Source organism: Dictyostelium purpureum, assembly GCF_000190715.1.
Source record: "Dictyostelium purpureum unplaced genomic scaffold DICPUscaffold_540, whole genome shotgun sequence".
Classification (NCBI taxonomy): Eukaryota; Evosea; class Eumycetozoa; order Dictyosteliales; family Dictyosteliaceae; genus Dictyostelium; species Dictyostelium purpureum.
Window position 1 is genome coordinate 558 of NW_003519874.1, and position 15,069 is coordinate 15,626.

Here is a 15,069-nt window from a genome sequence, read left to right on the forward strand (position 1 = left end):
TAAAAATACGACACAAGTATACATAAATATGATTATGAAAAAATTAAAAAGGATGTTTATTATTTAATAATCACAGATGCAAGTATTAAAATTACTAAAGATATATACCTATCTATCATATCTAAAAAAATAATTGCTTATTTTAATAGTATCTCATTATTAAACCATATTAAAAACATATTAAGAAAATTATCTTTTATTAAATTTCATAAGGAATTATTTACTAGAAAAGGCTCTTTTACTATCTTTTAAATATTTATGAGATTTGTTGTTTAAATATTTAAATATTATAAATTCACTATTTCTAAAAATAGGAAAAAATAATCTATAAATGAAAAAAAAAAAAATTTAATTTAAAATAAATAAATTAAAAAAAAAAAAAAAAAAATTTTAATTTTTTTTTTTTTTTTTTAATTTTTGTTGGGGAAATAAGAATTTTTTTTTGTGTGATAAAAAATGAAATGGATATAGATACCAATCAAAACCGTAACAATAACAATAACAATAACAATAACAGCAATAATAATGATGATGATAAAAACAATGACAGTAATAATGATATCCAACATAATAATAAAAATGAAATAACTTCTATATCGCTATTAAGTTTTATAGAAAGGAAAATCGATTTGTTAAAAGTTCAGTCACCTCTTAGCGGCTCCATAGCAACCACAACCACAACCAACACCAATAATAATAGTTTTATCAATAATATACCTAATGGTTTTTGTCATATACCAAAATATTATGATGCTTTGAAAATTAAACAATTTCAAGATAAAGATAAACTACAATCAAAAGATATTTATAACGTATGTAACCTAAAAATAACAAATAAGAAACATACATGAAACCATAAAAATCATCTAAACACATAAATAATAATGTATATGTACCAAATATCCATTTTTTACAAAAAGAATTAACACCTTTTTCGAATTATTTAGATGTTATACACCTTGTTTTATGATAAATGTAGTAGTAGTGCTGTCAACTCTATATTGGTAGCAGGAAACATTTTATGGAAAGATTATAATAAAGGTTTATTAGGTGTTGAAATTTTAAAGATAATAGATATTTATGATAGTATGAACAATACTGATAATAGAAACCATAGTAGTAATCAGAATAGTAATCATAGCAGTAATGATAATAGTAGTATTCCCTTTGAGTTTGATGCAATATCACAATATCATATTAAAGCAACCATAAGTACAGAAGAATTTTCACGTAGTATGCTTAAGGATGTAAATTATTATGATGTCGGTGATTTTGTAAGAGCAATAATAATATCAATTGATAAAGAGAAACAAGATATTCAATTAAGTTTCGATATCTCCAGAGTTTCAAATATAATTAATAATAGCAGTAGTAATAATAACAATACACTATATAGATATTTAGGAAAGTACAACCCAGCTGAACAATTTCTTCAACTAGGATTTACCAATATTATTGGCATCTTAGAAAGAGATCCACTATTCAATAATCCATGGTCATGTGATACTATGTGCAAATCGCTATCAATCAAACAACTCGATACTATGATACCTTATAACTCAACATACCCCTCTGATTTAAAAGAGACTCTCAGATCCCATCAAAACTTTATTTGGTCTCAAAATTCGTAAGTTTATACTATTATAATTTATAAATTTATTAAAAAGATAAATATTAACTTTATTATTTTATAAAAAGAGTTCAAACTGGTATAAAATATGCAAAAGCAGGTCAATTTGAAAAGGCAATAGAATACTATAAGGAAGCCTTAAATGTTGATCATAATCATAAAGATGCTTATGTTGCATTAGGCGCTGTTTATGCAAATAACTCACAATTTGAAAAAGCAATTTACAATTTTAAAGAGGCACTCAGCATTGACCCAAATGATTCAAATGCTGACAAATATTTTAAAGCAACTTTGGTTAAGATGAAAGATTCTGGTGTTTCGATGGAGGAATGCTTAAAATATATTGGCCCAACAAGTAAATCAATTGGTAATAATAGTCATAAAAATAAAGACAGAGATAGAGACTATAGGGATAGAGATTATAGAGATAGAAATAACAAAGAATACAATAACGATAAATATTCAAATATAAAGAAAGATAAACTAAAGAAACTATTACAAGAAGAGTATGACAGCGATAAAAGTGACAAGAAAAAGAAAAAGAAAAGAAAGAAGGAAAAATATAGTGATAGCGAAAATAGTAGTGACTATAGTAATGATGATGATGATGATGACAATGATGAAAACAATGAAGAACATCGTCATAACCGTAGAAGAAGAAGTTTTCAAACAAATGAATCTTCAAAATCAAGATCAAGAGAAAGAGGAAAAAGTGAAAGCAAATACAAAGATAAATCAAAAGATAGAGATAGTAGATCAAGAGATAGATCAAGAGATAGATCAAAAGAAAGATCAAGAGATAGAGGGTATAGAAATAAAGAAAGATCACGTTCAAGGAGTAGAGGCAGAAGACATAAAAGTAGATCAAGAGAAAGAAAAGATAAGAATAGGGATAGAGATAGGGATAGAGAAAGGGATAGGGATAGGGATAGGGATAGAGAAAGAAGTAGAAAAAGTTCAAAAGAAAGATATAAAGACAAAAATAAAAGAGATTAAAAAAAAATTTTTAATTTTAAATTTTTTTTATCTTATTTATAAAATATAATCGTATTTATTTATTTGATAATTTTAGAATCAAGCGATTCAAAATCAAATAACCAAAACAATAATATCAACAACAACAATCCTGTTTTAATTAAAACAACTAAATATAATATTAAAATTAAATTACTATTTTTTTTATGCCAATAAATAGGCATTTTAATTTTATTATTTAAATTTGAATGAATAAAAAATTTGATTTTTTCTATTAATTAAAAATGAATTCAATTATTAATTTAAAATGTTCTTTTTTAATTAAAATTGGAACTAAATTTAAAGGTTGAATCTCCGACATTTATGATGGTTACTCTATCTCCATTATTATTTATAGGGAGTTCAAGAGAATCGAAAATTCTATGCATTTGTGGTGGATTTGTCTCAAATATAAGTTGAACACCACCTGCACCACCACCTTCAACTTCAAATTTGAAAAATGTTGTTTTATCTGAAAAAGTTGGCTAAGATTATGTTAGTTTATTTTTTAATTAAATATTTTAAATAAATTACCTACAATTTCATTATAATATTGTTTTGGGTCTGATTAAAAAGAAAATAAAAGAAACGGAAAAAAATTAGAAAAATTATTGTATAATATTAAAAAATAAAAAAAAAAGAATCCTTACGAACAATCAAAGTTTCTGACACTATTTTATTGAAAACAATAAATAAAAACTAATTAATATTTTTTTTTTTATTTTTTTTTTATTTTAATTTTTATAATTACTTTTTATTTAAATTTTTATAAAGCTTAAAGAATTAAAGTATAGTTAATATATTTGAATGAATGAATTGATTTTAAAAAAAAAAATTTTGGTATTTATAATTTTTTTTTTAAATCTAATTGCAATAAATTATATTTTGGGTGTTAATATAATTTTGAGAGGTTTAAAATAAAACTAAATACAGTTCATAAAAAAACAACCCACACCCTTCTAAAAAAAGGGGTTTATATGATAACAGAGAATAATCATCTCTTTCAATATATTTTTTAAAAAAAAAATCAATTTAAGTTTTTTTCCAGATTTAAACCACCCAATAAACTTCTTTTATTTTATTTTTATTATCAAAAAATAACAACTATTTATAATTATTTGTAATTTTTAATAAAATTCCAAATTTTTTAAATGCATAAGTAAAAGAAGATAAAACAGATTTTTTTTTTTTAAAAAATTTACAAAACTAATATGTAATAAGGTTTATCTACAATTTTTTTAGGAAGTTTAATTTTTGCTTGTTTATTTCTTTTTTGAAATTAATAAACAGTTTGCAAACTGTTTATATTTAATATCAAAGGTATCATTCATAACTAATCAATTTTAACCGTTTTTCGAATCTTTTTTATTATAGAAAAAAATTTTATGAAATAAAAATAAATCTCATTAGTAGTAATACTACTAATATAAAATAAATAAAAATTATAAAAAATTAAAAATAAAAATAAAATTGATATTTATTTGTATTTATATCTGTATTTATATCTATATTTATATTTAATTTATTAAAGTTTTGCGCCACTTCTGTATTTTAAGTTTTGTTGATAAAAAACCTTCAATTGATGACAGTAAACTAAAATTTTATAAAAAAAATGTGGGGTTAGAAATTTATTTTTTTATTTGAACTTTAAAGTACATTCCTTCTTCTACTAATATCAGCTGGAGGTGGTGGAATAGCACCTCCAATGTAATTGGTGTACCATAGATGGTTAAAAGATTGCTTCTAATTTTGACTTCAACTGAACAATGTGCTGGAAAACGAATTTAGAGTGAATGTGGGTTTTCCAATTCTATAGCCACATACCATTTCAAATAATAAACAACCAAATTATAAAACATCTGGATCAATCTTATCTGAAAACTGTCTAATATAATCAGATAATCTTGGCTCTAAACCTAAAAATGCATTTTCATAATCATTTAATCTAAATTGAATAAAAATTAAAAAATATTAATATTTTGTTTTTTTATCTTATTTATGAAAATATTATATTTTTAATAACTTACAAAATTGATCTTCCAATAAAACATTTGATGCGTTCAAATTATAATACGGAAAATTATTATTTTTAGTTTTTTTATTTATTTGTTGATCATATAATTTTTTATTTATTTTTTCAAATTCAAACCCACAATTGATTTTACCCCTTTAATTATTTTTTTCATTTTCATTTTTTTTTTTTTTTATTTTTTTTTTTTCAAAAATTTTTACTTTTTTTTCATTTTTTTTTTTTTATTTTTATTTTCATTTTTTTTTATTTTTAAAATAATAAATAAATAATTGGATAAAATTTGTTTTTTATAAATTATAATATAAAAACAATAATTATAAAATCCAATTTTATTATTGTTATAATCACTATCTATATATAATAATTATTATTTTTTTAAAAAAAAAAAAAAGGAACGAGATGGTAGCGCCAATGATGTTTCAATCAATGATAACACCAAAATCACTCTATCCATCAATCGACCAACAATTTCAAGCACCAAACCAAGAAGACAATGATACCATAAATCCATTTGGTTTAAAAAGCCACATTACATCTGATGGTAATTATTGTTGGTATACCAAAGATAATGAAATATTCTTTTATGAACTAAATACTGGTAAAAGAATTACAACATGGTGTTTCGTTAAAGAATCAAAAGAAGTATGTTAATATAATAATATAATTAATAAAATAATAAATAATAATTTTAATTTTGATTTTTTTTTTTAAATAGTTATATGTTTCAGCAGTTGGCGAATTATTTATAGAAGACTCAATGTTTTTAGTTGCAACTATTAAATATGATAATAATAAAACATTTTTAAAGGTTTTAGATATTCAATCAGGTGATGTAATTAGAACAATCGATATTGGTTCATCAAATGTTAATTTTATTAAACAAATTCATAGAGAATCATTGTATCCTGATGCACCAAGAGACTCAATGAGAAATTTCAAATCACCATTAGCTTTAGGTTTTCAAAATAGTTGTCAAATTATCATTTTAGATTTATATTTTAATCCAAAAGATAAAAGCGTATGTTTTAACTATATACACTACAACTTTAATTTTTAGTAAAGTATTAATTTTTATATTTATTATTTTTTTTTTTTTATAGATTGAATCATCAAGTAAAATTCAACAATTAATTTTACAAGATATATCAAATTATGATTGTATTCAATTCTTCAAAAGTTCAAGTATAAACAATCTTAATAAATTAATCCCATATTTTGTATTGGGTTGTGATCAATTTGAGCCAAATGTAAACTTTGAATATCCAGTTTCAAAGAATGGTGATTCACAAGGAATTTTAATTGGAACTACAGGATCAACACAACAAACATTAAAGAATAATAATGACCAACCACACCAACCACAACAAAACTGTCAAATTAGTTCAATTTTCTATATTGAATCAATTCATGCCATCGCCGTAGGTTACAGTATTGGCACATTCCAATTATTTTCATCGATAAATTTCAAATTATTTTATTGCTCACCACTCAGAGAGAGTTCATTTGCACCACACCGTCAATCACCAGTTACCCATATTCTCTACCAAGAATTAGACGAGGGTGAAGAATCACCAATTGGAAATTTATGGATTGGCAGAGGCTCAATGAACCAATACTCTACAACTCACCCAATTTCAATAATTCTTTATAAACTAATATTTGATCAAATGGCACCTGATCCATCAAAATCCCTAAGCACTTTAATTTCACTCGAACAAAATATAGAATCCCCATTAGATTTAGCTCATGCAAATAACGATAATCCCTATCCTGGTGAAATTTTATCACTTTCATATCTCTATCAAAATAAAGATATTGATGGTATGTATATTATAAATTTAAATATTTAAATAAAAAAAAAATTATTAATATCAATTTTTTTTATAGTTGACACAGGTAAATTCCCAAAATCCAAATCAATTATTACCTATCAATATATTAATAATGATGGTTTACCAAAAATCGATATGAAGTTATTTGATTTAGCACTTTTTGACAGATACGGATTTTCACAAACCAATAAGCAAGTATGGTTACACAATATTGAATTAATAAAGAGTGATTTAAATACAAGTTTCCATTCATTCTGGCTTGACCAAGACTCAGTATCATATAATACTCTCTATCAAGATGAAAATAATACCAATAAACTAATCCCAGAGCAACAAAGAGAAAGAAGATTAGATGCATCACTCTCAATCCATCATCCAAACTTTAAAGCCAAATTATTAACCTTTAACTCTGTTGATTTAATCGACTATTTAAACCCACAAGAACGTCTAGTTAAAGAATTATCCGATAAAGGTGCAATCATATTCGAGCATCCTCAAGCAACCTATCAGCGTTTCATCGACACTCAAATCTTTACTCAAACCAATGTTGCTGTTACCGATAAACAAAAGCAAAAGAATGATTTAATGATCTTTTCATTAAATAACAACCTTTTATCAATCATCACTGACTATATTCTCAACTATAGATCATCAAATGCTAAACTCATTTTAGATTTATTTTGGAGTCATTTTGAAAGAATTCAAAGTGGTTTCAATTTAAATGAATTATTTTCTAAAACAATCTCTAGCAATACCCAAAAGCAATTTGAAACTATTTACGTCAAGGTTGTTGATATTGTTCGTATCTTTAGAACTTTAATTGATAGATACATCATCGAACAAAATAGTAATAACAACTCTTTAACAAATAACCACAACGAAGATTCAATGGTAATTGCCAATAGTACCTCGGCAAATATACCTGAAAACTTAAAGAACAAATTAGATCAAGCAATCAATATGGCTCTCTTTATCGAAGTATTAAAATGGAGTATGAATTTTGGTTTCTTTAGCTCTCAAAATTTAACCAATATGGAGAAAGTAAGATTAATTACCGCCCAAAAAAGAAAGGACGTTCGTGAAAAACTATCAACTGAATTAAGCGCCACCACAACCAATGATAAACTCTTAATAGATTTATTCTACGAAACCATTAATATGGATCACTCTGTCAATGTTTATCCACCACATTCAACTACAACCTTAAAGAATTTTATTGAAATCTTTTCAAATGCAAATCAATTTAAAAAGAAAATTGCTCTCTTTTTCTATTTATTAATCGATCTTGAAATTGTATCAAGTGAAGTTAAAAATATTCATTCATCCGAAACATTAAAGTCATTCCTTGGTTCATTTAAAATTACAAACAAGTACTATAGCTTTATCATGGGTATTTGGAAATTAGATAACTATTTATTAGAACAAAGCAAAAACAACAACAATAACAGAGAATTAATCGAAGAAATTAATAGCGCCTTTACACTTTTAAATTCATCAAGTATAACCAAGAAATTCCTCTATCCAATACTTTCAAGATTTTATAGCTTTGGATTTATGAACTATGCTCAACTTTTAATGAAAGGATGGGGTTTCGAACCAAAGAATTTCGATGAAGCATCTCTTTACATTAAAATTCTTTTAGCAAATCATGCAATTTTAGAAGCAATTCTCTTCCAACGTAGTTTTAGAGCTCGTTTCTCTGATTTACCATTAAAATCCGTCGAATCATTATTATTTTCAATCTTTAATTTATCTTTAGATTTAAAGAAATTGGATTTAATAATTGATATGCCTTTAGATGAAACCGAAGAACAAGTTTTCATTCAATATCTCTTCATCAATCAAGCCTCATCATTAATTTCAATGTTTTATCTTAAGAGAGGTCGTATTCCAGAAGCATGTAAAATTAATAGATATCAATCCTCCACTGCAAGAAACAACTCCTTCTTTGATGGCTATGACACAATTAATCATCTCATTTTAAATTATGAACAATCGTTACCATCAATTCAAAAACCATCAAACTTTTACAATAATCAACAACAATCTAATAATAACTCTGATGATATTCCATTACTTCCAAGATCAGCAACCATTTCAAAGCAATCAATTACTATTAATAAATCGGCATTAGCACCACCACAATCATTCATTCAAAAGCCAATTATTTCAAATCTACCAACTCCAAAACTTTATAATGAATCAGTTTATTTCTCATCAAATCTCTCAACTGCCCCAGTATCAAATTTAGAAGCACTCACAAAGAAATCTGAAGATGATAAGAAGGAAAAGATGGAAATCCAACAAAAACTTTTTGAAATGGAAGAACAAAAGAAAAGAGAGGAAATTCAAAAGGAAAAAGAAAAAGAAGATTTAAGAAAACAAAAAGAAGCTGAAGAAATTAGAATGTTGCAGGAACTTGAAGATAGAAAAAGAGCATTAATTCAAAAACAACTTGAATTACAAAAAGAACAACTTGACCAACAAAAAAAACAACAACAACAACAACAATCACCATTATCATACACTTCCTCACCATTCTCATCACCAAGTGGTCTAAAATCGGCATTAAAATCAATAAGTAGCAGTGGTGGTAGTAGCTCATCTAAAAAAAATCATGTAAGATTTAAAGAAAGTTTAAATCAAGAGTATCCAATTCCATCATTAGACGATCTCGAATATTATGGTGATAATTCAGATGAAGACTATGAAGACGATGAAGATGAAGACTATGATGAAGAGGATGAGGATGAAGAAGAAGAAGAAGAAGAAGAACAACAACAACAACAACAAAATAGAAGATTTATGAATGATGAGGATGACGAAGATGAAGAATACAACGACGATGATGATATGATTATTCACGATGATGATGCTGATGATCAACCTGATCAAAATAAACAATATTCACAATTTTTACAACAAAAACAACAGCAACAGGAAGAAGATCAAGAAGAGGGACAAGAATTAAGCAATGAAGAAATAGATGAAGAAATTGTTGAATATGATGAAGAGTATGACGAAAATTCTGATGATCCATTTAAAGATATTAAGAGACCTGAACATGGTGGTAAGGAACCACCAAAGTTTGCTCAATTCTCAATGTTATCAAAACCAAAATCCCAATATAAACAAGACGAGGAAGATGATGAAGAAGGAGAAGGAGAAGGAGAAAGAGAGGAAGAAGAGGACGATGAAGGATTAGAATACGACGATGATGAAGGCTATGAAGAAAACAAAACATTTGCACCAGATTTCTCTGATGGCTATGGTACAGAAGATAAACCAATGGAAATTCTCTCATCAGACGACGAAGAACCCTCTCCACCATCAAAAAATAAAAAAGTTGTAGCTCACAGACCACCTGAAATCGATCAAGAAGGAGATGATGACAATGAATATGATAACGATGATTATGATCAATCCGACGATAGTGACCAACAAATCCAACAACCTCAACAAATTGATGAAAACGAATCAGATGATGAAAACTTTTCCGATGAATCTGGTGGTGATTCAACTCCAACAAAACCATCAAACAAAAACAAATCTTTAGAATCTTCAATCGAGTTCGATCAAGATGAAGATTATAATTAAAAAAAAAAAAAATTTATTTTTTAAAATAAAAAAATATAATAAATAATTTTCTTTTAGACAAAACTTTATAAAAATTTATAGTTTTTATTTTTTTTATTATTTTTAATATTTATAACATTTCATAATTAATGGTTATTGTTAAACCATCTTTAATATCTTTTTTAATATCTAAATTCTTTGGAAAACTTGGAGTGGTCAAGAATTCTACCTCTTTGTTGGATGGGTTGTATTTGAAATGAACATCTCCATATGCAACATATGTTCCATTTCCACCTTTATTTTTAACAGATATTTCACATACAAATAATGAATCTGGTGGATAAAGGTCTGGAACCTTTACAGGTTCATATGATTCATTAGATATCATTGCACTTGGTATTTTTGTATCTGAAATGAAAGATTTAATTGACAATTCATATTCATGCTCTGGCTTGTCACGAACTTTATTATTAAATCTAACATCAAATGTATTTAATTTATCAATATCAAAAGAATGCATGTCTTTTTTTATTATTTATATGTTTTATTTAAGGAAAATATTGTTTATAAATTATTTAAGGTTAATTAAATTAAAAAAAAAAAATAAAAAAAAAAAAAAATAAAAAAAAAAATATTAAGAGATCCAAAAAAATGAAATTTAAATAAATTTAGAATAAATAAAGAAAAAAAAATATAAATAACACAAGGAAATTGGCAACAGGGATGTTCATCTATATTACCAAATAAATTTTTTTTTTTTTTTTTTTTTACAAATAAATTTTTTATTATAATTATTGAAAGGGGTATATTATTACTTTTTTTTTTTTTTTTTTTTCTTTTTTTTTTCTTTAATTTATATTTTATAAATTAAATTGTAAATTATAAAATATAAATTATAATGTTGATGCTTTTAAAGAAGTGTTTCATTTACAATATGTATTTTTTTTTTTTTTTTTTTCAAAAAAATTAAATTAATATGTTAAATATTAATTTATCTCCATTGATCGGAATTGTTATTGTTATTCTTGTTACCGAGACCGTATTTTCTTCTGAGTTCTTCTCTTCTTTGGTCGGTCTTTGGAGTACGTGAAATAAGACGTTCGTTTTCTTCGTCTTGAATAGTGTATGATGATCTTCTTGATTTTCTCTTGCAACAACAACAACAGATGCAAATAAAGAATGTGATGATAATAAAAAGAGCTGTACCAGCAACAATTAAAATTGCCCAACGACCTTGAATTTTACATTGCATCCACATGAAATCTTTGCAGGTTTCTAATGGTTTTGAACCGTAGAAGGTACCATCAGTACAAACGGCACTTGATGGACACCAAACGCAACCTCTGTCTTCTCTGCAATCATCACAAGTAGTGAAAGTTTGACAGGTACCAACTGTGCTATTGTTACCAGTTGAACCAGCAGTTGAACTAGCAGCTGATGATGAGGTTTCGGTTGAGTTTTGAGATGTAGCAACTATATTATAAAAAAGAAAATATTAATTAGTACTTTTTTCTTTTATTTTTTTTTTTTTTCCGATTGTCCCATATAAAAAATAATATTGAGCCGGTATTGTATAATAAAATTTTATTTTTTTATTTTTTTTATTTTTTAAAGTTTTTATATTTTTTATTGTTATTTTTATTTGTGAGATATGTTTTTTTTTTATATAAAAATTTATTATATAAAAATGGTTTTTGATCAAAAACTATTATTCTCTTTTTTTATTATTATAATTTTTTTTGGCCAATTATTATTATTTTTTTTATTGTTTTATAATTTATTATTCTTGTTTTTATTTAACATACTTGAAACAATAGCTAAGAAAAATAATAAAGCAATTAAAATTTTATTCATTTTTAAAAAGTATATAAAGTGTTAATAATAAAACAATAAAAAAAAAAAAAAAAATTTTAAACAAAAAAAAAAAAAAATTTTAAAAAATAAAAAAATAAAAAAAATAAAAAATAAAAATTAAAAAAATAAAAAAAAATAAAATAAAAAAAAAGAAAAATTCAGAAAAATAATAACCTAAATTTTTATTTTTTATTTTTTTTTGGATATTTAATACATTATGATAAAATAATTATTTGTTTTAATTTTTAAAAAAGTGAGAAAAAATATTTTATATATAAAAAAATTCGGGATGATCAAAAAAAAAAAAGTAAGTTGATCAAACACACAATTTTCAAAAAAAAAGGTTAAAAATTAAATTTTGAGTTAAAACAATTTTTTTTTTGAATAAATAAATAATTTTATTATAGTTTATGATAATTATAATAAATGATGACACGCCAGAATATTATACGATGGCACTACTAGTAATACAATATAACAACTAAAATTTATCAATAATTGTTATAATTTTACATTTGTGCCATTAATTTGATTTAAAAAGGATTCGTTTGAAGCAATTGTTGTTAGTGCATCCAAATATTCTGGATTCTCTTCAAATTTTCTTTTACCACCAGAAACTCTATGCTGAGCTGATGTTTGAGGTTGTGGTGGAGGTAAATATTCGGTTAAGTTGTTATAAGTATTATTATTATTATTTATTAGCTCAATAGAATCTGATGAGGATGATAAGTGATGATTTGGTAATGGTGAGATTGTATTGTGATTGGCTAATAAAGTTGGTGGAAAACCTTCAATTGGTTGGTTAGAATTTTTAATGGGGTGTGATTGTTGATTGTTTATGACATTTAAAAGATCTTTATCGTCAACAGATCTAAGGTTTGGTGATATATTTGGTGTATTATTGGTTGATGATGCAGATGATGTTATAAAGTTTGTAGTTTGTGGTGGTGATGGTGATGATGATGATGATAATGAAGCACTTTCGTTTAATAAAGCACCAATTGAAATGTTTTTTTCTTTAACAGTTAAAGCTCTCTCTTTACTAACAATATTTGCAAATCTTATACCGCAAGCATTACAAAGGGATTTGCAACCATCAGGACCTCTTCTCCATTGAGAGGTTTGAGTTTCACCACAAGAATGACAATAAAGAGAATCTAAAAATGGAGCTGGTGCTCTTGGTCTTCTTTTTCTTTTATTTGTTGAAATACCATCCTCATTTATAATTTTAATACTATTGTTATTACTATTGTTGGTAGTGGTATTGGCGGAGGAGCTTGCAATACTAGAAGAGGATATTATAGTTGCTGGGGTAGTGACGGTAGTTGATTCAGGACTGGTATTAACAGATGCATTATTACTATTTAAAGTGGGTTGGTTTGCTAACGTTATATTACCATTAGAATTTATTGCTTTGGAAATATGTTGAGCAATTTGACTATTGATTTGTTGTTGTTGTTGTTTTTGAATGTATTGTTGTTGTAATTGTTGTTGAACTCTATTTTGTAACTGATAAATTTGATACTCCTTTTCATTTAAGTTTTGGGGAATTGCAGCGGCTACTTGTGTGTTATTATTGTTATAGTTGTTAGATATAACATTAATTTGTTGTTGTTGTTGTTGTTGTTGTTGTTGTTGTTGTTGTTGTGTATTTACAATTTTATTATTATTATTACTATTTGGATTAATACCATATATGTTTTCATAACTTAAAAAACTATTAAATGATTGACCATTATTATAAACATTATTAGTATTGTTATTATTATTATTATTATTATTAATATTATTATTTAAATTTAAATTATTTAAACTATCTGAAATAAATTTTGTTAAATTTAAATTTGATGAAAAATGAAATAAAGATTTTAATGATTCTTTATTATTTGAATCTGATAAAATTTGATTCAATTCGGACGATTTTTGTTGTGATTGGAATATTGGTTGATTAATGATTTGTTGTAAAAAACTTGAGTTGGAGTATTGCTTACTGAAACTTTCGATCATTAAAAATATCATTAATGATTTTTCAAATATAATAGAAAGGTCATGACGACTCGACAATAAATCACTTAATAAAAGCGATGATGAAGAGTTTATTTCTTGACTATATTGTTGAATCTTTATTTTTAAAATTGAAAAAAAAAAAAAAAATTAATAAAATGAAATTAAATTTTTATAAATTAAAAAAACTATAAAAAATAAAATAATAATTATAAACCGACATACTTTTTTCCATATAAATTTATAACTTGGATTACTATTAATTGAACCAGATGGAATATATTTTAGTGCTTCTTGAAACTCCATTTTGTTATTTATAGATATAAAAAATTGATTGTATCGTGTATAATTTTATAAAGATGATATTTTTAAAACTGGGTTATAATATATATTTATAAATAAATATATATTGATATTATTATTTACCACTTTTACTTTTATGTTGTTATTAAAAGAGGGAAGATTGGTTGAATAAATTTTATTTTATTTTTAAAGGATTTTGATTTTTTTTTTTTTTTTAAAATTTTTGAATAAATTTTATTTTAAATAAATAAAATAATAAAAAAATTATAGATCGATAGAAAGACAAAAACCCTGTCAGTTATTTTGTATAATGAATGAATGAACAAAAAAATAATAAAAAACAATTAAATAATTATAAAACAATTAAAAAAAAAATAATAAATACTTTTTACTTTGTTTATCAAAAGACAACAACCAGTATTTATAAAAAAAGATTTTTATTTTTTTTTTTTTATTTTTTTTTTTTTTTATTTTTTAAAAAATGGAAACACCCGACAAATTGACAAAATAAATTATTGATAAATAAATTATTAATAAATAAACTAACAATTAAATAAATAATTAAATAATTAAAATTAACTATTTATTATTGCTGTTGTGTTTTTTTTTTTTTTTTTCTTTAGATTATTTAATTAATTAAATAATTGTGTGTAATAGCAAAAAAAAAAAGGATTGAAAGTGAGTTTTGCGCAACAACTTAAAAAAATAAAAAAAATAAAAAAAAACTATATTTTTTTTATTTTATTTTTTATTTTTTTTTTTATTTTTTTTTTTTTTTTGCAATAGAAAAAAGAAATTATGGTGATTGTGAGATAATTATTATT

General features: G+C 24.2%; 5 protein-coding genes across 5 annotated transcripts; 2 read left to right on the plus strand and 3 right to left on the minus strand.

The window, feature by feature from the left end:
• Positions 1–461: 461 nt before the first annotated feature.
• On the plus strand, positions 462–2,626 carry DICPUDRAFT_159315 (uncharacterized protein; the record flags this gene model as incomplete). The annotated part of the gene is made up of 3 exons (XM_003294283.1): positions 462–812; positions 948–1,627; positions 1,699–2,626. The coding sequence occupies 3 exons, from the start codon at positions 462–464 to the stop codon at positions 2,624–2,626; spliced, it is 1,959 nt and encodes a 652-aa protein (XP_003294331.1).
• Positions 2,627–5,075: 2,449 nt separating this feature from the next.
• DICPUDRAFT_99925 (uncharacterized protein) lies at positions 5,076–10,105 on the plus strand (the record flags this gene model as incomplete). The annotated part of the gene is made up of 4 exons (XM_003294284.1): positions 5,076–5,318; positions 5,392–5,694; positions 5,777–6,497; positions 6,564–10,105. The coding sequence occupies 4 exons, from the start codon at positions 5,076–5,078 to the stop codon at positions 10,103–10,105; spliced, it is 4,809 nt and encodes a 1,602-aa protein (XP_003294332.1).
• Positions 10,106–10,214: 109 nt separating this feature from the next.
• On the minus strand, positions 10,215–10,604 carry DICPUDRAFT_84814 (uncharacterized protein; the record flags this gene model as incomplete). Its single annotated transcript, XM_003294285.1, has 1 exon — positions 10,215–10,604. One exon carries the CDS (start codon positions 10,602–10,604, stop codon positions 10,215–10,217), a length of 390 nt encoding a protein of 129 aa, XP_003294333.1.
• A 330-nt stretch (positions 10,605–10,934) lies between these two features.
• On the minus strand, positions 10,935–11,938 carry DICPUDRAFT_99926 (uncharacterized protein; the record flags this gene model as incomplete). The annotated part of the gene is made up of 2 exons (XM_003294286.1): positions 10,935–11,557; positions 11,890–11,938. 2 exons carry the CDS (start codon positions 11,936–11,938, stop codon positions 11,076–11,078), a joined length of 531 nt encoding a protein of 176 aa, XP_003294334.1. The 3' UTR covers positions 10,935–11,075.
• Positions 11,939–12,439: 501 nt separating this feature from the next.
• Positions 12,440–14,248, minus strand: DICPUDRAFT_90623 (uncharacterized protein; the record flags this gene model as incomplete). The annotated part of the gene is made up of 3 exons (XM_003294287.1): positions 12,440–13,447; positions 13,538–14,059; positions 14,168–14,248. 3 exons carry the CDS (start codon positions 14,246–14,248, stop codon positions 12,440–12,442), a joined length of 1,611 nt encoding a protein of 536 aa, XP_003294335.1.
• Between the last annotated feature and the right edge of the window lie 821 nt (positions 14,249–15,069).